A 27404-nucleotide genomic window follows, 5' to 3' on the forward strand; every position below is an offset into this window, starting at 1 on the left:
TCCAACACCTGCTTCCCGCCTTTGAAACCTTCTCTCTGGTTACTTCTCCAAGGCAGGATGTTTTCTGAGCACTTTGCTCAGTCCCACCACAGGGCTTTCTTGCACACATTTCCCTTCTCTCTGCCAGGTCTGTGTGTATTAATTCCTTTGCTTGAAGACACAGTTTAGGGCTCATGTCTCCCAAGAGGCGTGCTGATGAACCTCAACTCCAGTATAATCACTTGTTTTTTTCATTTTTAAAAGACGTCATCAAAAGAGTTGTGGTTATAAAAACAGTTGTAAGCACATTGCAGAAAATTTGAAAAACAGAGAAAAGGAAACCTATAACCTCAAAGTTGTAACACCTGTTACTGTCATTGTTTTATTTCCTTCCAACCTTATTTTTTATTAAAATTGCTTTAAAAATATGTATCAGCCAGTATCAGCTAGATGCCTACTATGTGCCTAGTGTTAAATCTTTTGGGGGATTGTTAGAAGCAAGCAAGATCCTTCTGGGTCCTTATAATCTAGTTTTTGAGATTATTTTATTTAATTTTATTTATTTATTTATTTATTTATTATTTTTTTTTTTTTGAGACGGAGTCTTGCTCTGTCGCCCGGGCTGGAGTGCAGTGGCCGGATCTCAGCTCACTGCAAGCTCCGGCTCCTGGGTTCACGCCATTCTCCTGCCTCAGCCTCCGGAGTAGCTGGGACTACAGGCGCCCGCCACCTCGCCCGGCTAGTTTTTTGTATTTTTAGTAGAGACGGGGTTTCACCGTGTTAGCCAGGATGGTCTCGATCTCCTGACCTCGTGATCCACCCGTCTCGGCCTCCCAAAGTGCTGGGATTACAGGCTTGAGCCACCGCGCCCGGCCTAATTTTATTTATTTATTCATTTTTTTTTTTTTTTGAGATGGAGTCTCGCTCTGTTGCCCAGGCTAGAGTGCAGTGGCGCAATCTTGGCTCACTGCAACGATTCAAGCAATTCTCCTGTCTCAGCCTCCTGAGTAGCTGGGACTACAGGTGCCCACCACCATGCCCAGCTAATTTTTGTATTTTTAATAGAGATGGGATTTCACCATATTGGTCACGCTGGTCTTGAACTCCTGACCTTAGGTGATCCACCGACCTCAACCTCCCAAAGTGCTGGGTTTAGAGGCGTGAGCCACCACGCCCGGCCGAGATAATTATTAAAATTAATGAGAGTATTGTCAACGTTAAAAAACAAAAACCCAGACTACTTCCAGTAAGGATTTGAAGCAGTTTTCAATAATAGGTTACAACCAAAAGATACACATATTCTCACACATACTCATTAAAATGAGATAAAGGAGCAATAATCAAGTAATAAGGGGCCAGGAAATGTACAGCAACTGACAAAAAATCTGAATTGCTACTTCCTATTGAAATTGAGTAGAAACCTTAGCTTTGAGCTTCTTAGCAGCAGGGCAGAAGGGGACGGAAACACAGAGTAACGTGGGGTAAATGATAGCTGAGAAGGAAGGGGATGCTGGAGGCACAGGAAGGCAGGAGACTGTGTACATGAGTTTCTGTGTTCTTATTTGTATAGCATACAATTCTTTGAGTGTTGCTTGGTATTCATTTGTTATTGTTTTATTGTGTTTGGTTTCCCTATCTAGAAGGAAGCTGCTTGCTGCTTGATTATTCATATACTACCCAAACCCTCTGTGTTGCTTTATATATGATGAATAATTGTTATATATAATAATCATTGCACTAGAAACTTGTATTTATAACATAGGCAGTGAGATTGAATAGCCTTGTATTATTTAGCTGCCAAAGCAAGATTCACTGCATATCTGTTAATTATAAGAATTTTAACACAAGGTTCAGTAGACTTTTGGTAGTATCTACCAAGAATGAAAAGGGGAGAATTCAGCTTCATGACTGAGCACACATGTAATTATTTAGAATTAAGGCAGTCATGGAACTGGCCAAAATGTTAGTAGCTTCCAGGCTGTGTGGTATAACCTCATCCCCTGCCACATGTACATACTGTCAAGCCCCTCAGAAGTGAGAGACGGCAGCACTGCCTGGATTTCCCTGCTTCTTTGGTTCTAACAAAGTGTCCATGAGTCCTTCCACCGTGTTGTGGGGAATTGAGATAATGCAATAAAGACAATAACTCCTGGGTATCAAGGAAGGGATAAAAGTTCTCTGGGATCTCATTAAAGTGAACTGGTAAACCTGATTCATAGCATATACAAGGTTTTCTTCGAAAATTTAATAAATAAAGTTGAGCCATTTTATGACATACAGAAAAGTTGCCTGAAGAAAAATAAGGAGGCCAGGGGCATTGGCTCACTCCTGTAATCCCAGCACTTTGGGAGGCTGAGGTGGATGGATCACTTGAGGCCAGGAGTTAGAGACCAGCCTGCCCAACATGGTGAAACCCCGACTCCACTAAAAATACAAAAATTAGCCAGGCATGGTGGTGCATACCTGTAATCCCAGCTACTCTGGAGGCTAAGGCAGGAGAATCACTTGAATCCAGGAGGCGGAGATTGCAGTGATCCGACATCACACCATTGCACTCCAGCCTGGGCGACAGAGCAAGACTATCTCAAAATAGTAGTAATAATATTAATCAATGTAATTCTATCTCTTATGAAATCAGGGAAAAATGTGAAGTGTCACATAACAGGAATAAACTAAACATTACCCATATCTTAGGGGAAATTACTAACGTAAGCCAGGAAACCCGAGTTAGTAATAGCTTATTAACAAATTGCTTATTAACAAACAGTTTTGGACCCCAGTTGTCCTGCTGGGGTCAGTGGTGAGGGAATTACCTTCCCCTGTCTCCTCAAAAGAATTTTGCAAGGATAAATATGATGTACACAGAGGAGATTTGCATAGAGGTTTTCAGGTGGAAGACATTGAATAAGTAAATGGAAACAAGATTTCACTGCTGAACAAAATTGTTAGTAGTGACCTTTCTTGCATTTGACTCATACAGAGAAAGCAAAAGCCTCCAATGGATGTGTCCTAGTGCACTGTTTAGCTGGGATCTCCCGCTCTGCCACCATCGCTATTGCCTACATCATGAAGAGGATGGACATGTCTTTAGATGAAGCTTACAGGTGAGGGCAGGAAAGTGTCTTCTGTGATTGGCTTTTCATTGGACCTGAAACATAAAGAATTATGAGGATGGGTAACCAAAATAAAGCAGGTCATGATTATTTTAGTCACACTTTTTACAGGTTACTGTGGATTTTTTAATGATCTTGCGAAGATTGGAAAAGAATGCTGGTTTACTATTTAGCATTAATTCTGCCCTCACATGTGTCAGATTCATCCTCAGCCACTTTCTGTGTTTAAGGAACAACAGATCCAGGCTGAGATCTCTATCCTGTTACATGAGATTATGGCTTTCCCTAAATGCAAAAGTATCCTTGGTGTAAATGTGCCTATGAGGGGGGAAGCTCTAATAGAATGCTCACTGCAGAGTCTCTCTTCTGCTTCGCACTTTGGATTGCTGGGAAGAAAAAGCCTAAGACATGCAAATATGAACCAGATAACTGTCAGACTCCATTCTTCAGTAAAATGTCCCACATTCTAGAGTCGGCCAGGTTGTGTGTGTGTGTGATTTTGACTGGGTTGCCTCCAGTCTCTGATGAATCTGATTCCTCTGCATGTCTCGTTGGGTAGAGATGGTTCATTGTTATCTGATCAGGAATCAAAAATAGAGAGACTTATAGGGGCAGGCCTGATTGAACAGTTGCATTTTTTTTCTCAAATTGGAAAGTTTGGAAAACAGAAATGAGCTGCCCAGACACCATCCCACGTAAGTCAGGAGCCTGGAGGAGATGGGTCCTCTGGTCATCCGCATGAGCTCTCATGCCCCCGTTCAGGCCTCCCTGAAGTCCTCCTGCTCCATTTAGAAATCAGAAGAAAAGGCACCCTTATATCACGCAATGAAGTCTCATTATGAGGACCCTACATTAACACTAGTTATTCTTGAGCCAGTTATTTCCATTTTTGTGAATTTGCTTTAGGTTACTTGATTTCCATGTTTATTTTTTGTTTTTCTTGTTCCTTATTCAAATGCAGATTTTCAGTGTTGTTGTACTCCTGCATCACCTGAAAAGTATCCATGAGGCGCAGGGGCTGCTGAAGAATTTGTTTGTCATCTCTGAGTCTTTATTTCCTCCATGAAACATGAAAGCCATCTAGTATTAGTTTTGATCCTTTGATGAATCTTTTTTAACATGGTGGTTACAAAAATGGACCCAGATATTTGACCAGCCTGGTTTTGAATCCAGCACCGTCATTTAGTAGCTGTGTGATTTTGGGCAAGTCACTTAAGCACTCTGTGTAGCTAGCTATTTGATGGGGATAATGACACCCACCTGATGGTAGGGTAGTTCTGGGGATTAAATAATGATCCAATGCATAAGCCTAGTGCTTAGTACAAAGACCACTTTGTCTTGGTTATTCTGTCTTGTTGACTATAAAAAGAAGTGTTGCTTTGATACTTTGATCATCTGATACCATTTTCTTTTTGTCATTAATTTTAAAATGTGAACTGTCTTGAGAAGCAACTGGTGACTTTGAGAGGGGATGACACTGGAAATTGAAGGAGAGTGGCTGTTACACTGTACTTTTGATGGTAGCACTGGTGTGGGTCAGGGCTGTCCTTGGTGGTGAATCATCATCTCTTGGCCAGGCACAGTGGCTCACACCTGTAGTCTCAGCACTTTGGGAGGCCAAGGTGGGAGAATCACTTGAGCCCAGGAGTTCAAGACCAGCCTGGGCCACACAGTGAGAGCCTTTCTCTACAAAAGAAACTTTAAAAATTAAATTAGCCAAGCATGTAGTCCCGTAATTCCAGCCACTCAGGAGGCTGAGGCAGGAGGACTGCATGTGCCCGGGAATTCGAGGCTGCAGTGAGCTATGATCATGCCACTGCACTCCAGTCTGGATGACAGAACAAGACCCTGTCTCTTCAAGACCACCACCAACAAAACCCCATATCATCTCTTATCAGCTGCATTGGGAGCCCTGGGCCCTTGAAAATGAGGCAAAAACTAGAGCCTTTGGGGCCCGGCTGCCTCTTTCCGGCGTACTCCAGGGATGTGTGCAGAGCCTTCCCAATGCTTAGGGCCTTTGTATTCTCCACCTTGAGGCGTCTCCCTGAACTTTTAAACCAATCATCTTTCAAAGTTTTTGAGGTCTGCCTGATAATTCCCTATCTCATTTATTCACTTAATATTTATCAGATAAAGTGTAATTGTGAAATTCGGGTTTTTGTTTTTTCCTCTCTGTAGATTTGTGAAAGAAAAAAGACCTACTATATCTCCAAACTTCAATTTTCTGGGCCAACTCCTGGACTATGAGAAGAAAATTAAGAACCAGACTGGAGCATCAGGGCCAAAGAGCAAACTCAAGCTGCTGCACCTGGAGAAGCCAAATGAACCTGTCCCTGCTGTCTCAGAGGGTGGACAGAAAAGCGAGACGCCCCTCAGTCCACCCTGTGCTGACTCTGCTACCTCAGAGGCAGCAGGGCAAAGGCCCGTGCATCCTGTCAGCGTGCCCAGCGTGCCCAGCATGCCCAGCGTGCAGCCATCACTGTTAGAGGACAGCCCGCTGGTACAGGAGCTCAGTGGGCTGCACCTGTCCGCAGACAGGCTGGAAGACAGCAATAAGCTCAAGCGTTCCTTCTCGCTGGATATCAAATCAGTTTCTTATTCCGCCAGCATGGCAGCGTCCTTACATGGCTTCTCCTCATCAGAAGATGCTTTGGAATACTACAAACCTTCCACCACTCTGGATGGGACCAACAAACTCTGCCAGTTCTCCCCTGTGCAGGAACTATCGGAGCAGACTCCCGAAAGCAGTCCTGATAAGGAGGAAGCCAGCCTCCCCAAGAAGCCGCAGACCACCAGGCCTTCAGACAGCCAGAGCAAGCGATTGCACTCCGTCAGAACCAGCAGCGGTGGCACCACCCAGAGGTCCCTTTTATCTCCATTGCATCGAAGTGGGAGTGTAGAGGACAATTACCACACCAGCTTCCTTTTCGGCCTGTCCACCAGCCAGCAGCACCTCACGAAGTCTGCTGGCCTGGGCCTTAAGGGCTGGCACTCAGATATCTTGGCCCCCCAGACCTCTGCCCCTTCCCTGACCAGCAGCTGGTATTTTGCCACAGAGTCCTCACACTTCTACTCTGCCTCAGCCATCTACGGAGGCAGTGCCAGTTACTCTGCCTACAGCTGCAGCCAGCTGCCCACTTGCGGAGACCAAGTCTATTCTGTGCGCAGGCGGCAGAAGCCAAGTGACAGAGCTGACTCACGGCGGAGCTGGCATGAAGAGAGCCCCTTTGAAAAGCAGTTTAAACGCAGAAGCTGCCAAATGGAATTTGGAGAGAGCATCATGTCGGAGAACAGGTCACGGGAAGAGCTGGGGAAAGTGGGCAGTCAGTCTAGCTTTTCAGGCAGCATGGAAATCATTGAGGTCTCCTGAGAAGAAAGACACCTGTGACTTCTATAGACAGTTTTTTTTTTCTTGTTCACAAAAAAATTCCCTGTAAATCTGAAATATATATATATATGTACATACATATATATTTTTGGAAAATGGAGCTATGGTGTAAAAGCAACAGGTGGATCGACCCAGTTGTTACTCTCTTAACATCTGCATTTGAGAGATCAGCTAATATTTCTCTCAACCAAAATGGAAGAGCAGATGCTAGAATCCCCCCTAGACAGAGAAAACCATTTTATTCAGTGATTTACACATCCTCTTGTTCTTAAAAAAGCAAGTGTATTTGGTGTTGGAGGACAAAATCCCCTACCATTTTCACGCTGTGCTACTAAGAGATCTCAAATATTCGTCTTTGTCCGGTCCCTTCCCTAGTACACCTTAGCGCTGAGACTGAGCCAGCTTGGGGGTCAGGTAGGTAGACCCTGTTAGGGACAGAGCCTAGTGGGAAATCCAAGAGAAATGATCCTATCCAAAGCTGATTCACAAAGCCACGCTCACCTGACAGCCGAGGGACACGAGCATCACTCTGCTGGACGGACCATTAGGGACCTTGCCAAGGTCTACCTTAGTGCAAACCCAGTACCTCAGACAGGAAAGTCGGGGCTTTGACCACTACCACGTCTGGTAGCCCGTTTTCTAGGCATTGTGAATAGGTAGGTAGCTAGTCACACTTTTCAGACCAATTCAAATTGTCTATGCACAAAATTCCAGTGGGCCTGGATGGAGGTAATTTTTTTTCTTCTTCTCAGCTTTATGAAGAGAAGGGAACTGTCTAGGATTCAGCTGAACTGCCAGGAACCTGGTAGATCATGATTTAAGCTAAGGTTGGGAGGCTAACAAGTCTACCTCCCTCTTTGTAAATCAAAGAATTATTTAGAATGGGATTGTCGGTCTTTTAAATAAAGATGAACTTGGTTTCAAGCCAAATGTGAATTTATCTGGGTGGTAGCAGACCAGCAGTACCTTCAAGTTCTCAGCCAAAGTAGATGTGTTTGCCCTTTCTGCTTCACTGCGTGGACACAGTTGGTAAAATGTAACAATATGGCAGAATTTTATAGGAAACTACCTAGGGAGGTAAAGTATGGTAAGATTAAGAAAGGTACAAATTGCTGAGAAGCAGGAAACCTATTTCCTTAGTGGTTTTATCCCCTTGGCATGCCATGGGGCTGGTATTTCTGTAATTGCCTCAGACTTTTGAATTTACTAGTAGAGCTGAGAGAGACTTTAGTGAGGAAGGAATATTCAGAATAAAACTTGAGAAAGCTGAGAAGACCACTGAGTTTGGATCAGTCACTGTGAGTCGAGTGCAAAGCCACGGCCAGGCTGTTTCTGGAAACGCTGGCCGGCGCGTCTTCAGTGGAAAGGGCAGATCAAAATGGAGCGAGAGCGAGTCCTCAACTTACAATCACTGTATGGAATCGGTCCTGGCAGCTGAACATAGGAGGTCATTGGAACAAGTACACAAGTGATAGTGCAGCTCTGCCTTCACACAGCCTCCTGGCTTGAGTTCTATCAGCTACAATGTGGGTCCTCTTTTGAAGCCTTAATTCACGACAGCAGCTTTTTGGGGGTGGGGGTGGGGCTGGGCGGGTGTTGTCATTGTTCTTTCCCTTCCTGTAAGTGTCGCTAGTTGCTGCCTCGTATCTCAGGTTTTTCTCTGTTTGAGAAATGGACAGTTTTTTGACCAGGATGTGACTTCATGTTTCCTATGGTGACTTCTAAAACCAGCACAGAATGATATGACTCAACACAGACCGACTTGGTCACGGGGATGATGAGCCGCACAGACATAACTAGTCGTGCACAAATAATGTACTCTGATGGGTGTAAAGTGAAGGCAGAAGAGGGTCAGCCGCGTTGTTACGATACTGGGAAAGTGCTGGTCAATGATTTAATTATATACATTGAAATCTTTAATCAGACATTCTTGTTTCACACAGTCATTTTTGATGTTACGTACACACACACCAAACGTGTAACAGTTCACCATTTCCAGAATGTGGTCATAGCCAAAACATGTTTAAGGAAAGCAGTAGCTCCTTGCTAAGGATGTTTCCGGAGGTTTGGGGGACTTGGTTTTAAGGAGCTTCTGTCATTTAGGGCTTCTGTTGGCCATGGTCCCCTTCCTTCTGGAACTGTGATGTAGTCACACCCTACAGCCTTTAGTGCTGGTTCACTAGTGTCAGATAATCAGTTCTTGGAACCGAGACTGCGAGGCGAAGGGGTGGCCTCGGAGGCAGGCTCTGGAGCTGCTTGGGTGTCTTCAGGTGGAGTGGTGGCTGGCTCTCTTCAGCATGTAATTGGGGAAACCCTGGCGTCTACTAGGGGTGATACAGATGATTTTAAAGGGCAAAACTAGACTTCTATGTGAGAAATGCTGGAAAATGATTTAGGACGTGTAAAGTTAGATGGAAAGACTATAAATGTTTAATATGAATATAGTGTTCTTTTGAAGGCCAGCTGTTGAACGGTTAAATTGTGCATTTCTCATTTTGATGTGTCATGTATGTTAATGTATGAAATGATTAAATCAAAACTGGTACCTGTTTATACATAAATATGAGAAAAGACCTATCTTTGCAGCCATAAACTCGGTGGGAACACCACCACCCAAGTTGCCAAAGGAGGCAGTGGTGAAACCTGTCCTGTTCTTCTCACGTAAAGGAGGATTTAGCTCAAAATAAAGTGGTGGTGTCATCAGGTTTATCCTGTGTTCTGTCATTCACACGGAACACCGGATCATTAGCTAGGTTTAGTGCCAGCCTTCATGCTTTACTGTGTACATGAAATGCACACTATGGTGTGGAAGCCTAAGGCACTTGGTAAATGTTTTCTAGCTGACTGATTGCAGAACACACAAGTACATGGTAGGAAGAAAAAGGCCAGCTACACACTCATGGTCCATTTCGATATAACATGTAAACAATATTATGATTCCTACAGGAAAAACAGGAAGGGCAATTGTTGAAGAGCTGTCCTCTGTCCTTGCCACATACCTCTCAATGACCTCTGTGCTCATGACACTAGATTTGATGACTTATGAGACTAGAAGCTTAGTCTCATCAGTTTCATAAAAAAAATAGGCATTGAAGGAATAAAGCTTCAGTGCAAGCAGATGGAATAATGACTATAGAAAGACTCACAGGTGACCTTGAGGTTGGTTGACTTGAAGTTACATTTAAGAAAATTTATAAGAAGGACTGGGCTGGGTGAGCTAGACTAGAAGGGCTGCCTTGGCCGGGACCCTGCAGAAAAGAGGTGGAAGTGAGATACAAGAATAAAGGGAATTAGAATCAATCAGCCTCCAGAGACAGAGCGTAGCAGGAGGAACAGCTCTTTCAGTGAGAGGCTTCCAATGAGAAGATGCAGATCTTGGGAGAGCCTGGAGTTCAGGCCAGTTACTGACAGAGCTTGGCGCCCCTTCGCGACCAGCCTCAGCAGGCTATTGTTGGAGGACCGGTTTGGATGTGACAACTACAATTAGACCAGGGATTAAACTAAGAGGGGAGGCTGGGCACGGTGGCTCACGCCTGTAATCCCAGCACTTTGGGAGGCCTAGGCAGGTGGATTACCTGAGGTCAGGAGTTTAAGACCAACCTGGCCTACCTGGTGAAATCCCGTCTCTGCTAAAAATACAAAAATTAGCCGGGTGTTGTGGTGGGTGCCTGTAATCCCAGCTACTTGGGAGGCTGAGGCACGAGAACTGTTTGAACCCAGGAGGCAGAGGTTACAGTGAGCGAAGATTTCGCCATTGCACTCCAGCCTGGGCAATAAGAGTGAAACTCCCATTTTAAATAAAAAACAAACAAAGGGGAAATTAGGAAGGTGTAGATTGAGATGTGAAAAAAATATGGCAAAATTGGAGCTGAGTGTCCAAAGAGATGACGTGAAGGGTAGAGGGTGTATATGGGACTAGTTGATGGAAACTTTTTAGCTTCAAAACATTCACTGTTACTTTGTCTTAAAATACTCCTCTGGTTTTGTTGTTCTGAGAAGCAGGCATGTTTTAGATCTAGTAAACAAAATTTGTCTACGTATTTTTTTCTGTGAATATTAGTCTTCTGCATCTAAAAATGGAAGCGGGAAGTAAACTATTTCTAGCTTCTGTGGGACCCACTCATCCTTGAACAGCCTAATGATACTTGGTTATATCTTTAAAGCCACAGAATCAACTGGAAAATCACAGCACTGTCCTGGGAGATATTTACAAGTCAGTCATATTGTTGCACTTTGTTTGCAGAGACAGTAGTATGCGTTTATGTAAAATCGGTTTCATTCTTTTGGTTCCAGCTCAAACACTAGAATCAGTTGGAAAATGCAGTTCCACAGGAAATGCAGGATGTGACCTCGCAGAAGCAATGTGACAGGCAAACAGGGTCACCTGAAGAGCATTCAGTAATGGTCTGGGTTCTCTTCGGTCGGAATTATGACAACTTCAAAGACCAGATTGAAAGTACTCGGTGCAGAAAAGCTTTTAGCATAACTCGCCTCAAGGAATGAGCCTTGATTGGTGAAGAAAATTGGGTCATCAGTAAATTCCATCAGATCTTACACTGACATTGATAACCCTGGAAAAATTCCGGAGGCATGGGCACACACACCAGCATAACGCTGGTTACCCTGGCAAGCAACTACATCTAGTTGCCAACTTTTTTATCTTTTTGGTTTGAAGCATGTGGATAATTATCTGGCTACCCTTTCCCTCTGCAGCCATAGCATTTGAATGGAAGAGACATGCCTGGTGTGTCCAAAAAACCACAAGAAATTCAATGTTACTGATGACAGCAGTCCCCAACCTTTTTGGCACCAGGGACCCATTTCATAGAAGACAATTTTTCGACAGACAGGGAAGTAGGGGGTGGTTTCTGGATGAAACTGATCCATCTCAGATCATCAAGCATTAGATTCTCATAAGGAGTGCAAAACCCAGATCCCTCACATACGCAGTTCACAACAGGGTTCGCGCTCTTAGGGGAGTCTAATGCCGGGGCTGTTCTGACAGGAGGTTGAGCTCAGGCAGTGATGTGAGTGATGGGGATGGCTATAAATACACGTGAAGCTGGCCGGGCGCGGTGGCTCGCGCCTGTAATCCCAGCACTTTGGGAGGCCGAGGCAGGAGGATCACAAGGTCACGAGATTGAGACCAACCTGGCCAACATGGTGAAACTCCATCTCTACTAAAAATACAAAAAATTAGTCAGCGTGGTGGCGGGAGCCTGTAGTCCCAGCTACTCGGGAGGCTGAGGCAGGAGAATGGCGTGAACTTGGGAAGCAGAGCTTGCAGTGAGCCGAGATCGCACCACTGTACTCCAGCCTGGGCCACAGAGTGAGACTCAGTCTCAAAAAAAAAAAAAAAAAAAAAAAAAATTTAGGGGGGTGTGGAGGTGTGCGCTATAGTTCCAGCTTTGTTTCTCCAGGGAAACAAAGACATGAAATCTGTAGACTATCACTTGCTCTTAACTCCACAATTCATTTATTTTATATATATATATATATATATTTTTTTTTTTTTTTTTTTTGAGATGGCATCTCACTCTGTCACCCAGGCTGGAGTGCAGTGGCACGATCTTGGTTCACAGCAACCTCTGCCTCCCGGGTTCAAGCGAGTCTCCTGCCTTAGCCTCCCAAGTAGCTGGGACTACAGGCGCATGCCACCACGTCTGGCTACTTTTTTGTGTTTTAGTAGAGATGGGGTTTCATCATGTTAGCCAGGATGGTCTACAATCTCCCGACCTCGTGATCCACCCACCTTGGCCTCCCAAAGTGCTGGGATTACAGGCGTGAGCCACTGCGCCCGGCCCATTTATTATAAATTTATATACACACCTAATACGAGAAGTGAAGGCCAGTTTCTAGCAATCTTCCACTTCGACCAGGGAAACCAGGAGACTGCAGATAGAGGCCTATTTGACAGTGTTCATAAACAGAAATGAACAGATCGCAAGATAAGCAAAACAGGCTCTAGAAAGTGCAGCCAGTGAATAGCTAATTTATAATTAAAAGGAAGAAAAGCAGCTCTACTTTGGGAGCTCGGAATTTAAAGTCACCACCAAGATCCAGGGTCACTGCTCCGAGACAACAGGTAAACATGCTCATTGTAGTCAAGAGCTTAGTATCAGAATCGCAGACTTGGAATCTTAGAGCTGGGAGGGCCTTGAGAGCCCACCCAGACCCACTTACACTGTAGGGAAGTGGAAGCTGAGGCTCAGGGAAATGAAATGGCTTGCCAAAGATTAAGTCTAGAAACGTCCAGCCAAGGGCTTTTTCACAACTCCTATCCCTGAAATATCCCGTAACGGCCAGATAGGTCATGGGGTATTAACCAACAAAGACATCCAGCATAACTGCTTCTTGAAATACAAATCACTCAGATTCCCAGTTTCCATCAGGAAAGAGCAGCACATCAGAGGGAAAGGACTGGTAACGCATTGCTGCCAGTCAGAGCTTCCAGAGAAGAACCACTAGCAATGATGTAGAAAGAGAGGATTGTGAAAGGGGTTTGACGTAAGCAATTAGAGGAGCTGGTAAAAGTCTTGGCTTGGCTCTTTTCTTCCTCACCAGACCACAGGCCAGGTGGCTGGGAAGGAGGGTGGGGGAGAGCAAGTACAACCGAGACCTGCAAGCCACAAGCCAGGACCTGCACCAGTCTCTCACCAGAGCCCGCGCTGGTCTCTCCTCATCCCCAAACCTTCATCCTTGTGGCTACATCCTTGTAGCTGGTCCTCATACCAGGCGCAGGGTTTGGAAAAGCCAAAGGCAGAGTTCTGCGGGAGCGGGAGGAGCTGTGGGCCCAGTGGCTGCCCACACCACAGGTGCAGGAGATCCATGGAAATGTGCCCGAGATGGAAGAAGGCCTGACCTACATCGGCTTCCAGTGAAGACGCACGGCTATCGCTCTACTTCCACTTCCAAACCTCGTGCAAATCTCTTTCGTGGCCAACCCTCGCCAGAGAAACAAACAAGGAAGTGAATACTGGGAACACAGTTCCGTTTAGCCAATTTCATGACACTGCCAAAACCACAACATGCCATCAAGATATTAAACTAACCAGAATTCTTTCCAGAAGTACTGAATTTGCTTATTGTTCTTCTGCCATACTTCTCTGCTTCCACCCAGTAATAAGTAGCCTATCACTTACCTACTCAGGACCCCATTCTAAGTGAACCCCATGTTTTGTGTAACTTCTACTTTAGAAGTAGACACAGTTGGCTGGAGAGCTGGCTGGCTGCGCGGTTTGTGCTGCGCTGGATCTGCCATTCTGCCCTGTGCCAACCACTAACCGCCGCGGCAGTGGAAAGGCTCGGCCCTCCCAGGCTGGAGCTGCCACCTACTCTGTGCTTTCAGGTGTCACTGTATTAAGTGCAGTGAGGATAATGGCCCCTGAGCTGTTTTTGCAGCTCTGTAAACAATCAGCCCTTCATTCTTCGAAGCTACAAACCTATCCCTGTGTTCAGAACTGGATTCTGTATACTCCAGAAGAAAGACAATGATGGTGATGTCTTAAAAATACCATTTTTTGTCAATCGAGGTGAAAGAAATAGGAATATTCATTGTATTATTCTTTCAAATTTGAAACTGGAAAATTTAAAAAAAAATTTTTTTTAATTAGCTGGATTTAGTGGCACATACCTGTAGTCCCAGCCACTCAGGAGTCTGAGGCGGGAGGGTCACCGGAGCCCGTGAGTTTGAGGCGGCAGTGTGCTATGACTGCACCGCTGAACTCCAGCCTGAGCAACAGAGCAAGACCCTGTCTCAAACCAAGATTAGAATCAGATCCAGGTTAGCCGAGATACAGTAAATTAAGTGGATCAATTTTAATCTTATGACTCTACTGAAGGCTCTTTCTGGCATGTGAAAACACACCTCCCGAGGCTTGCAGGAACACAGGGAACAGGGTGCTGGCCTGCATGGCATCCTAGCGCCAGCAACACCCTTCAGCCCTGGCTCTTAGGCTCAAGGCGTCTGCCTAGGTCTGCTCCCTGCATTCCATTTTTTGCTTCTCCGGTCCTCCCTTCCATTAGAACACCTGGGATGTGCCAAGTACGACACTAAGCCCTTTCATTGTTACTCAAATCACTTCCTTTCCTAAACTCCCAGAGAAATTCAGCAGCTTTTTGAGTTCTTTCTTTTCAGAAGCGAAGGCCTGAGGCTATTCGGCCATATTTGTATCCCTGGCGCAGTATCGGACACGTCAAATGGGCACAAGGAATGTCTGTGGAATGACAGACCTCTGCAGTCAGCGTCCAGAGCCTTCCTGTCCCACACGTTTTCTAGGCTAGCAAAACCACAGGCTGGTTAAAACCTTGTTACAAAAAATGGAATCCTGCCAGTGTTGAAAAGAAAGCTAAACTATGTCTGCATCAAGGAAACCGGTTATCAGTGGAGATGAATCTGATGAGGGTGTGGAAAGGGAGGCTTCAGTTTCTGATGACGACTAAGGGACACCGTAACCTGACAGTCAACAGAAAGCCAGTGTTCCACCTGGGCAGGAAGACGTGCCCCAGATAAGGGCTTGGTATGACGGAAACAGGGTAGAAACAGGAACAACACAGAGACCTAGATTCAATGAGTTTTTCATGTTGACATGTAAACCAGACAGCCTACTGAAAATGTCATGAGGGCATGGAGAACACAGAGCTGCTTAAAACATTTCTCCCCTTGTCTCCATATTTTCATTCCAGTACCTGGACTACACTACATACTCTCAATTAAAAAAAAAAAAAAAACACTAAATAAAAATAATTCTCAATGCAGAGTTCTTCAAAGAATTCCTGATAATTCACATTCCGGCTTCAGTTATCACCGAGAACTGGTTTGGTTCCTTTCACATAGGGAAGCTGCATGAAGGAAAAGAGTTGGGCAAAGTCAGATGTTCACGCCTGCCGGACTCCTTCGCACCCACGTCAGGGAGTGCCAGAGCCTCCCACTAGCCTCCAGCCCCGGTCAGATGAGACGATGTTGGCTCCAAACCTCCTCAGCGTGTCGGTGTCTGGGGCTCCCGGCCCCAGGCAGGCCGGGCGGCAGCTACAGCCTGAGCTCGCGGTCGGGCTTCATGCTGAAGGGCTCCAGCCGCTCGCTCTCGGGCAGCAGGCTGTTGAGCCTGTCCAGCAGCGGCACGGTCTGGTCCACGCCCATCTGTATGCGGCGGAGGATGGCGGACATCTCGTTCACTTTCTGGATCTGCTCCGCATACTTGGCGTATCTTTTCTGGCGCTCCTGCATGAAGCTGAACAGAGTCTCTACAGACAGATCCATCTGCGGACAGGAAAGAGAAGTACATTACACCTTGTTTAATCAAGTCCTCTCCGCAGGGCCAGGTGTCCAGCCTGTGAGGGTCAGAGTCCCGCAGGTCAAGTGGAAGCAGACAAGTTTTACAGGAAGCACCCAGGGCTAAAAAGCCCTTCAGGGACACAGCTTTAGCAACTGCTGTGCCACAACCACCTTTAGAAGAGAACTGAGAGGGGACTGTCCCCGGCTCTATGTGCTGGGAATGTGCGTTACTTGTACCTTGTTGAGACCCTGAGATTTCTATCTCCCTATATGAGGGGAATCCTGGATGCAGAAATCCGTCAGGCCAGGGCTGAATCTGGCTCTGCCACATGCATGAGCTGCTAGTTCTTATCCTTTGTGTCTCAGGTTCCTCATCTAGAAAAAAACTAGGAGCAGATGGGTGTGGTGGTGTGGGCGTGTACTCCCAGCTACTTGGGAGGCTGAGGTGGGAGGATGGCTTGTAATCCCAGCTACTTGGGAGGCTGAGGTGGGAGGATGGCTTGAGTCCAGGAGGTCGAAGCTGCAGTGAGCCATGATCATGCCACTGTACTCCAGCCTGGGCGACAGAGTGAAACCCTGTATCTAACAACAACAACCACCACAAAAAAACCCAAACCCCAAAATGCATGTTCTTTACTCACTCTTCCCCGAACGGCTGCAGTTTGGCAGTGACTCGGGGAACATGGCAAGGGAAGGGTGGCTGTCCCTGCCAGGGCCCAAAATGCAACCAAGGCTCCTGTTCTTACAAGAGACCACACTGTTTTTTGTCAAAGTGTGAGGACTATCTCATGTGCCCTTTTCCCCCATGAAAGAAACTGCAGGCTCTGGGCTCCCCGTGCATCATGTCTTCTCTTCCCCTTAAGGGGCTCTTTAGTACCTATCGCCCAGATAAAAACAGGGAGAGGAGATGGCCACCATGTTCGGCAGCTGCACCCCTTCCTCAGCGTGGACCCCACTTCCACCTGCTCACCCCTTGTTTCCGTCCCAGGCCAGGAGAGAAACAGCTCAACTACCGAGACCCGCACTCCTATCCCAAGGTTCCCAGGCGCCTCCAGCCCTTCCTTCTGGTGTATTCCTGGAGCACTCCCCTTCCTCACCTTGCATCAGGACAAGGGCTCAACACCTGGTACCACAGAGCCTCTGAAAATGGCTTCGAGAGACACAAAAACGAACAAAAATATGGGGGACCAAAGCCAGCCCCAAGAAAAAATAAGTTCCCTTTTGCTATCGTGTGTGGGGAGGACATGAGGGGCGGGAGGCAACCACAGCACCTTCGTGCTGCTGTCCTCTGGCAGGCCTGCCCAGCTTGCTTGAGTGCCTGCAGGGCAGGAGGAGCAGGAGAAGTTGGGCAGGGGGAGAAGGAGAAGAGAAAAAAAAACCATCGGAGTGGGAAACTGCAAATAATGTGGGAACAATGCACACCTTCCGGGGTTCTCTGCAGCCCTGTCTGGCGTTCAGCACTTTGGAAGTAGTGAGCCAGGAGACTCCTGCGGTCCTGACAGTCACCCGCCAGGCCTTTTCAGGGTGGCCTTGCAATGAGCACCGAGAAACACTCCAAACACCTGAGAGACAGCGGGGCCCAGGGGAGCCAGGTGGAATCCTGAATTGGGAACCTTCTTGGGCATCACATTTTACTTGGCGGGGCATTTCTGGCCCTCCACCCCGCAACCCTCCCAGACTAGACAGAACTTGAAGCGTTTCTATCTGAAATGGCCTCCAAGGCTCTAACTTATCAAGTCTACAGTCCTTGGCAGTCAATCCATCCCCCTGATTCCCACCTGATGAAGACTGTTCACAGCTGTCTTCACCAGGTACTTGTCAAATGGCATGTACTTCCCTACACGTTTGCACATCCAGTTGGGGCCCGTGTTTAATGTCTCCAGAGCTTTTGTAAAGGCACTTTCTGTTAATGCTGAGATGAGCACACTGAGTTCAAGCAGGTTGTTCATGCGTGCTGACATCATGTCTTACTTCCATTATGCTCCATGGAAGAAAAAAAAAACACAAGAGGAAACTTGAGTTTGCGTGATTTTGAAGATCTCACAATGACAGAACCTACACTAGACCCCAGATCTCCGAAGTCCAGCAGCTCCCCTCTTTTACATGTATTTCCTGAGCAAGAGCCTGTACCACTGATGCTATGAGAGTTCTGTTGGCACATGGCATGGCATTACAGAAGACTGGATCACATGTAGGGAAAGTTATTACCTTTTAAATGTTTCCCCCATTCTTTGTCACAAAGAAAGTCTCAACTTGGTGCAAGCAACAGTGGAATATCTGGAAAAGGAGAGTAAAATGGGTGATGCCTATTTTTGATGTCTCTGCCCTTTGCTCTTGAGGTAGTGCTGTCCCTGATCCATAATCCCCACCTTTCCTCCATGAACCCCCAGACACATGCTCATGGCAACACATTTGGCGTGACCGTAGGCAGTAAACCAGTATCTCATGCAATTCTCAATCACCATTTTGCCAATCTAGGGATATATCCTTATTTGCCTTTCCTACTTCTATTTTTGGCACATGGACTCTAACAAGATAGCATATATACTAATTGTCTTCTGGATAAACAGAGGTGTTATGATGTCACCTAGGGCTACCTCACTGAATACTCCACAGCCATTCAAAAGACCCAGCTTGGCCGGGCGCAGTGGCTCATGCCTGTAATCCCAGCACTTTGGGAGGCCAAGGAGGGTGGATTGCTTGAGCTCAGGCGTTCAAGACCAGCCTGGGCAACACAGTGAAACCTCGTCTCTACTAAAATACAAAAAATTAGCCGGGCGTGGCAGCGTGCACCTGTAGTCCAACTACTTGGGAGGCTGAGGCAGGAGAATGGCTTGAACCCGGGAGGCAGAGGTTGCAGTGAGCCAAGATCGCGTCACTGTACTCCAGCCTGGGTGACAGAGCGAGACTCCATACCCCCCCCCCAAAAAAAAAACGATTCAGCTTCACACAGGGCAATCTAACCATCCAAGCTGGAGCTAAAGGGCAACCACGAAGCTTGTTTCTGAAATGGATAGTTACAATTTTTGTTCGCCCCACTCATCAATCCATTCATCTACCAATAAAACAATGGTTAAGACTGCAGGTTCTGGAGTCAGACTACCTAGGTTTAAGGGCTACCCTCGATCCAGTAATTATGTGATTTTAGAAAATTACCCATAAGGGTGATTCCATGAGAGCAAGGATTTGGTATGCTTTAAACCCTGCTATATCTCCAGTATCCAGCACATAGCAGGTCCTGAATAAATATTTGTTGAACAAATGAATCAAAATACATGTAAGCCTCGGTTTCCTCATCTGTAAGGTAGTGGGGATAACAACAGTGGCTACTTAAGAGACGGTCCCGAGGATTAAATGAGATTCTGCAAGGAGAACATTATTATCCTGCCCAGCACACAGCTGAACACTGGGTAAGTGTGAGCTATTAACATACGGGCAACAGTTACTGAGTAGCATCACGTGCCATGTGCCACGCACTGTGCGAGGTCCTAGGATACAGATATTGAGAACCAAAACTACTTACACCCACACAGCTCACCGTGTACATTAACATGAATTTTCTTTTCCGCTGTTTCTGTTAACATGACTTTACTATTCCAGGAAACTCAGGCCCAGAAACATATAAGTTGCAAATAACTTTGTTTCAGGAACTTAACAAAAATTAAATGAATAAACTAGCTGATTTTCGAATAGATAGTGAACAACTCTTTCTTCTCCACAACTCCTGCCTCGAAACCCTCGCCTTGCCGTGGCACATGACCAAGTTCTGGTCCATAGTGTGCGCATGCGGAAGCGTCTCCGGGCAGCCTCCAGCACCTTCCTGGGAAGTCAGCCGGCATGCACTCTTTGTTGCTTTGTTGCTCTCTCTGAGAGCGGCAGCACTCTCTGCTGCTGCTGAAATGCAGGTGCACCCCAGGTAGACCATGAGAATAACAAAGTTACATCCTGGAGCTGGCATATCATGAGCTAGAAGCAGCCTGGGTCCGTGAGGATGTCTATGGCTAAGAGTAGACCAGGCCTGAGAGAGAAGAATAAACTTTCATTTTTTTTTTTTTTTTTGAGACAGAGTCTCGCTCTGTCGCCCAGGCTGGAGTGCAGTGGCCGGATCTCAGCTCACTGCAAGCTCCGCCTCCCGGGTTTATGCCATTCTCCCGCCTCAGCCTCCCGAGTAGCTGGGACTACAGGCGCCGCCACCTCGCCCGGCTAGTTTTTTGTATTTTTAGTAGAGACGGGGTTTCACCGTGTTAGCCAGGATGGTCTCGATCTCCTGACCTCGTGATCCGCTCGTCTCGGACTCCCAAAGTGCTGGGATTACAGGCTTGAGCCACCGCGCCTGGCCTAAACTTTCATTTTGTAGAAGCCACCATCATTTAGGGTTTCTGTAACACTACTTAATATAATCTTATACTGATAGATATGAATGCTGGCCAAGCGTGGTGGCTCATGCCTGCCATCTCAGCATTTTGGGAGGCTGAGGTAGGAGGACCACTTGAGCCCAGGAACTCAAGAGCAGCCATGGCAACACAGTGAGTCCTCATCTCTACAAAAAAATCAAATAAAAACTAGCCAGGTGTGATGGAACACACCTGTAGTCCCACCTGCTTCAGAGGCTGAGGTGAGAAAATTGCTTGATCTCAGGAGGTCGAGGCTGCATGCAGTGAGTTGTGATCACACCACTACACTCCAGCCTGGAAAAAAAGAGCAAGGCCCTATCACAGACAAAAAAAAAAAAAAAAAAAAAAAAAAGCAATAAAGCCTTTGCCTTCAAGGAACTCATCATTTACTCAAACTCATACTTCAAACTTTGCCCTCCAGATTCATATACCATCTCTGGGGGCAGTCCATTTCAAAGGACAAGTGAAAAAGAAGGGGAGATGATTTGAGGATAGAACTCCAGGCCTCATTACGGTATCAGGCATCTGTAGAATGTGCTCAGAGTGCCGGGCGCGGTGGCTCAAGCCTGTCATCCCAGCACTTTGGGAGGCCGAGAAGGGCGGATCACGAGGTCAGGAGATGGAGACCATCCTGGCTAACATGGTGAAAACCCGTCTCTACTAAAAAATACAAAAAACTAGCCGGGCGAGGTGGCGGGCGCCTGTAGTCCCAGCTACTCCGGAGGCTGAGGCAGGAGAATGGCATAAAACGGGGGGGGGGGGGGGGGGGGCGGAGCTTGCAGTGAGCTGAGATCCGGCCACTGCACTCCAGCCTGGGCGACAGAGCGAGACTCCGTCTCAAAAAAAAACAAAGAATGTGCTCAGAGTTGTTCCAAATACCTTATATGGCTGGTGTGGGCCCATTTGCCTACTTGGCTGGTCCACCCAATACATGAACTCAAAATATTAACAAATCAAATCCAGAAATATACAAAAAGGATAATACTTTATCACCAAGTAATGCTTATGTCAAGGAGACATGCTTTTTCAACATCTGAAAAATCAATCAAAGTAACTTGCCATTTCAACAGAATAGAGGTTAGAAATCTATGACTGTCTTAACAGATATAAGAAAAAGCATTCAACAAACTGAACATGCATTTATTATGGAAATTTTTTCCGCAAAGTAGGAACAGAAGGAAACTTCCTCAACCTGATAATGGGCATCTATGAAAAACCTCCAGCTAACAATATAGTTATTGGTGAAAGACATTTTTCTCCCTAAGACCAGGAACAAGGCAAGCATGTCTCCACTCTTACCACTTCTATTCAACATTGTACTAAATGCAATAGCCAATGCAATAAACTAAGTAAAAGGCAAAGCAATTAGAAAGGAATAAAAGGATCTTTATCTGCAGATGACATTAGACACTTAGAAAATCTTTAAAAATCCACTAAAAACTATTAAAGTGAAGTTAGCAAGGTTGCAAGATACATGGTCAGTATACAGAAATCAATTGTATTTCTACATAACAATGAATGACAAGACAGTGGAATAAAAGAATACTATTTACAACTGCGTCAGCAACATGAAATACTTAGGGAAAAATTCAACGAAATGTGTACAAGACCTGTATGCTGATACTACAAAACATTGCTCTGAAAAATTAAAAGGGATCTTAGGAAATGAAGTATATCATCATCTTCATGGATTGTCAGAGTCAACACAATCAAGGTGTTGATGTCAAATGGATTAAGAGGTTCATTTGTAATCCAAGTAAAAATTCCAGAAGGCATTGTTTTACAGGAATTGGTAAGCTGATTCTAAGTACATAGAATGGCCAAAATAATTGAAAGAACAAAGTTTGAAGACTTATAGTACTTGATGTCAGGACTTACTATAAAGTTATAGTAATCAGGATAGTGTGGTGCTGGCATAGAGACACATAGATCCATGAAACGAAAGACAGTGTAAAAATGATCTAAAAATATACGGTTAATTGATTTTGTTGTTGTTGTTACAAAGGTTCCAAGGCAATTCAATAGGGGAAAAAAGTTTTTCAACAATTTGTGCTGGAATATCTAGATATCCACAAAGAGAAAGAATGAACCTGGACCCTTACATCTCACCCTGCACACACAAGAAATTAACATAGAATGGATCACAGACCTAAATATAGAAGCTAAAACTACAAAACTTCTAGAAGAAAATATAGGAGAAAAATCTCTGCTACCTTGGCCAGGCTCGCTGGCTCACGCCTGTAATCCCAGCACTTTGGGAGGCCGAGGCGGATGGATCATCTGAGGTCAGGAGTTCGAGACCAGCCTGACCAACATGGTGAAACCCCATCTCCACTAAATACAAAAAATTAGCTGGACATGGTGGTGCATGCCTGTAGTCCCATATACTTGGGAGGCTGGGGCAGGAGAATCGCTTGAACCCGGGAGGCAGAGGTTGCAGTGAGCTGAGATCTCGGCATTGTACCCCAGCCTGGGTGACAGAGCGAGACTCTGTCTTAAAAAAAAAAAAAAATGAAAAAAAAATCTTTGCTCCCTTAGGGTATGCAAAGATTTCTAAGTTTCAATAAGTGTTAACCATAAAATAAAAATGGTTAAATTGATTTTCATCAAAACTAAAAACTTCTCTTAAAAAGATACCATTAAGGCCGGGCGCGGTGGCTCACACCTGTAATCCCAGAAGTTTGGGAGGCCAAGGCAGGTGGATCACCCGAGGTCAGGAGCTCGAGACCAGCCTGGCCAACATGGAGAAACCCTGTCTCTACTAAAAATACAAAATTAGCTGGGCCTGATGGCGCATGCCTGTTAATCCCAGCTACTCGGGAGGCTGAGGCAGGAGAATCGCCTGAACCCGGGAGGCAGAGGTTGCGGTGAGCCAAGATTGAGCCATTGCACTAGAGCAAAACTCCGTCTCAAAAAAAAAAAAGGTATCATTAAGAAAATGAGGCCGGGTGCAGTGGCTCATGCCTGTAATCCCAGCACTCTGGGAGGCTCAGGCAGGCAGATCACCTGAGGTCAGGTGTTTGACACCAGCCTGGCCAACATGGTGAAACCCTGTCTCTACTAAAAATATAAAAATTAGCCAGGTGTGATGGTGCACACCTGTAATCCCAGCCACTCGGGATGCTGAGGCAGGAGAATATCTCTTTTTTTTTTTTTCTTTTTTGAGATGGAGTCTGGCTTTGTCACCCAGGCTAGAGTGCAGTGGCGCGATCTCGGCTCACTGTAACCTCCAACTCCCAGGTTCAAGCGATTCTCCTGCCTCAGCCTCCTGAGTAGCTGGGACTACAGGCGTGTGCCACCACGCCCAGCTAATTTTTTGTATTTTTAGTAGAGCTGGGGTTTCACCGTGTTAGCCAGGATAGTCTCGAGCTCCTGACCTCGTGATCCACCAGCCTTGGCTTCCCAAAGTGCTGGGATTACAAGCGTGAGCCACTACGCCCAGCCAGGAGAATCTCTTGAGTGCAAGAGGCAGAAGTTGCAGTGAGTCGAGATCGTACCACTGCCCTCCAGCCTGGGTGACACAGCAAGACTGTCTCAAAAAAAAAAAAAAGAAAAAGGAAAAAGAAAGAAAGAAAATGAAAAGGCAAGCAGTAGACTGAGAAAACATTCATAATATTTTATTCCCTATGCAAATAATGGGCAAAAATAGAAAGAAAGAATTTCACCATCTATATCAAATGACAGTCTACATCCAGAATATATCAATAACTCTTATAATTCAACACTAAGAAAAAATATAACATTTGGGATCGTTTCAGAACTGAAAACATGATTGAAGGGGGAAATATGGGCTAGAAATAGGTCAGAGGCTGGGGAAAAGCCCTGTAGGAGATCACCTGGAAGTGGGATCTCACCTTCCTAGGACAAAGGAGCCAAGGAAGTGTTAAGAGTAAAACTATGAACAGTGTGGAGATTGCGCCCTGGGGCACTGTTAAGGAAGCTGGACTACAGGTAAGGAAAAAAAAAAGAGAGTAGGCAGATGTTACCCAGACAATTGTCACAACAGAACGCCTTTGCTAAAGCCCTGACACAGTGTGGAAAGAAAAAAAATTCTCTTCAGTTTTCAAATTCCTCTAAGGACTCTGGAGACTTCTAGCTTATGACCACAATTATCCCAAATCCCATCCTTTGTCTCTGGATAGTTACTGCTGCCAAACGAGGAGCGGGGCTATTCATGACACTGATTGCCCACTGAGGCTGCACATCTAACCTCAGAGGGGCCCTGTTTCATGGAAGCGGCTGTCCTGCCTGAGCTGGAGTGGCAGAACAGAACTCAATTGCCTTCAGATCCACTGGCTTAAATTCGCAATGGTTCAGCCGCCAAGACTGAGCCAGAGCTTTTACCTCCGCTGTGGGTAGACCACCCAGACCCTGCAAATGACCTATTTAGGCATCTGAAATCATTCCTGAGCTCAAGCTGAGTGACTCAGAGTTTGTGGGGAGGGAAGAGAGCTTCTACAGAAGCAATAAAATAAAGAATTAATGTGAAGTTGAGTAACCATTCCAGTTTTCTAACTAAAATATGTATCACTTACGGATACAGACAGTAGCATCAGACAGAACTGTGTCAAAATCTTGCTTCTGCAGATGACTCATTAACTTCATGACCTTGAGCCAGTTACTTAACCTTGCTGACCCTCAGCTTCTTTGTCCCCTAAATTGGGGACATTGACAATGCCTACCTTACAGAGTTGACATGAGAATTAAACGAGATAACATATATAAAACTCCTAGAACAGTCCCCAGGAAAAAGGAGGCTCCATCAATGATAAAATGTATGTGAACTGAAACAGAAACTCTGTCTGGAAACCTCTTTTACATAAAGAATGAAAAAGCAAGATAAGAAATGTAGTACATGAAAGCAGAAAAAAACAGCAAATGACATTTTGTGATATCCAAATAGACACAAGCTATCTATTGTGAAGGCAGGAGCTTATGTGGACGCCTCCTCTCGGTTACATTAACTATCTTCAAGGCTTACACAATCACTCAGATGACAACTTACCATTGTGTTTTTTGCTGACACGTTTTATTTTTGTTCTGTACTTCTGCTACCGAAAATCTTACAAAAGAGTCACATTACTCATCCCAGTTTCCTGATAGAATCATTTCGCACTATGTCATAACTGAAATCATTATTTATCTACAAGTCCTTCCATGTGTTTTTGATCTATATGTTGAGAGTAAAGAGTAACTATTGCCACTGTTTGATGCTGTCCAATATGGTAAAAGTAAAACTACATATGTGTACATGCGTCCATGGATATTTTTCAAAAAATATTTTGAAAGCAAAACCGAAAGCTTTAATAAATGATATCCTCTCCAACAAAAGGGTGCAGTGCTTCAAAAACTTTTGTTACACAAAATTTCCTGATAAAATAAGCTTTGATGCTGATTTGAAGCAGATGGGTCATGCTATGAAAGATGTCACTGTGGTTTGTTTTTTGGAGACAGGGTCTCGCTCTGTTGCCCAGGCTGGAGTGCAGTGGCCTGATCAGAGCTCACGGGAGCCTTGAAATCCTGGGTCCAAGCAGTCCTCCTACCTCAGCTTCCTGAGTAGCTAAGACTACATGTGCATGCCACCATGCCTGGATAATTTTTGTTTTTTATTTTTTGTAGAGACGGGGTCTCATGATGATGCCCTGGCTGATCTCCAAACTCCTGGCCTCAAGCCATCCAACCCCTCAGCCTTCCGAAGTGTTGGGATTACAGGCGTGATCTACCACAATCGCCCTCACTAGGTTTGATGTAGTTCTTTTCAAAGTAAAGGTAAACTTTCCGAATTAGTGACGTACTACAAGGGCTTATTTTAAGTTAGAAAAGATGTGCAACATAACAGTGAGAACTTCATAAAGATAGTGTACAACTTTTAAATTCTAAAATCTTAGGCCGGGCGCGGTGGCTCAAGCCTGTAATCCCAGCACTTTGGGAGGCCGAGACGGGCGGATCACGAGGTCAGGAGATCGAGACCATCCTGGCTAACACGGTGAAACCCCGTCTCTTCTAAAAATACAAAAACTAGCCGGGCGAGGTGGCGGGCGCCTGTAGTCCCAGCTACTCAGGAGGCTGAGGCAGGAGAATGGCGTGAACCCGGGAGGTGGAGCTTGCAGTGAGCTGACATCTGGCCACTGCACTCCAGCCTGGGCGACAGAGCAAGACTCCGTCTCAAAAAAAAAAATAATAAATAAATAAATAAATAAATAAATAAATAAATTCTAAAAACTTAAGATGTAGATATGCACGAAATGATCAAAAGCAAATTTAATAACCCTCATGGGTCAAAAGAAAAATGAGCAGGTAAGCTGTGTTTCACAGTTAACAAAATTCACATCCATACGATCAATAGACTGATTTTTGTATCCCCAAGATACTTAAGTTTAAAAGAAATGTTAAAAACAAAGACTGCATATGGACCTAAGACTGCTTTTTTTTTTTTTTTTTTAAGACCAAGTCTCACTGTGTCGCCCAGGCTGGAGGGCAGTGGTGCAATCTCAGCTCACTGCAACCTCTGCCTCTCAGGTTGAAGCAATTCTCCTGCCTCAGCCTCCCAAGTAGCTGGGATTACAGGTGTGCGTCACCACGCCTGGCTAATTTTTGTATTTTTAGTAGAGACGGGGTTTCGCCACATAGGCCTGGCTGGTCTCAAACTCCTGACCTCAGGTGATCTGCCCTCCTCAGTCTCCCAAAGTGCTGGGGTTACAGACATGAGCCACTGTACCCAGCTCAAGACTGCATTTAAAAAGTCACTCATCTTTCCCACCCTTTAAAGGTAATGTTTAGCTTTTAATGTGGTGTCTCTCAGTTAACACTAGTATCAAGGTTAATTTTTATTTGATCTCAATAGATATCTCACTTTCTCTGCACTCATTCTACATTTAAATTCCTGTTTCCCAAGGAGGTCAGTTTAGGAATATGGACGCTGGGAGGAGGAGGCATGATGGGTTGAGGCCAGCTAACCAAACGCTGCCTCTTTTTGGGGTTCTAAATCCATCCCTGGCTTTGTTCTTTCTTTGGCTGGATTTCCTTCTGGGTTCAAAATGTAATGAGCAGGCAGTGATACATAATTCTGCTCTTTTATTGTAAGCACTTTGTAGCTAAAGGGGCTAAATGGAAAAGTAACAATTCATCCTGTTGTACAGCTATTCAAATAATAACATTCTGAGGCCAGTAACCATCTGTTATTTGAAGATGGGCATATTGCTGATTTCTAGCAATGTAAGCTCACCCTTCAAATCCTTGACATCACTAATAGTTCA

General features: G+C 45.4%; 2 protein-coding genes across 3 annotated transcripts in view; one reads left to right on the forward strand and one right to left on the reverse strand.

Annotated features, from left to right (window-relative positions):
* Positions 1 to 9043, forward strand: part of DUSP16 (dual specificity phosphatase 16) — a 97067-nt gene extending 88024 nt beyond the window's left edge. The window contains exons 6-7 of the mRNA XM_033222832.1: positions 2960 to 3083; positions 5271 to 9043. Of these exons, the coding sequence (XP_033078723.1) occupies positions 2960 to 3083; positions 5271 to 6462 (1316 nt within the window). The 3' untranslated portion in view covers positions 6463 to 9043. The remainder of the gene's footprint in view (positions 1 to 2959; positions 3084 to 5270) is intronic.
* Positions 9044 to 15041: 5998 nt separating this feature from the next.
* The window catches only part of BORCS5 (BLOC-1 related complex subunit 5), a 108750-nt gene continuing 96387 nt past the window's right edge, over positions 15042 to 27404 (reverse strand). For both annotated transcript variants that reach the window (XM_033222834.1, XM_033222833.1), the window contains exon 4: positions 15042 to 15739. In XM_033222834.1, the coding sequence (XP_033078725.1) occupies positions 15509 to 15739 (231 nt within the window). In that variant the 3' untranslated portion in view covers positions 15042 to 15508. The remainder of the gene's footprint in view (positions 15740 to 27404) is intronic.

Source organism: Trachypithecus francoisi, unplaced genomic scaffold (genome assembly GCF_009764315.1).
Source record: "Trachypithecus francoisi isolate TF-2019V2 unplaced genomic scaffold, Tfra_2.0 Lachesis_group11, whole genome shotgun sequence".
NCBI lineage: Eukaryota > Metazoa > Chordata > Mammalia > Primates > Cercopithecidae > Trachypithecus > Trachypithecus francoisi.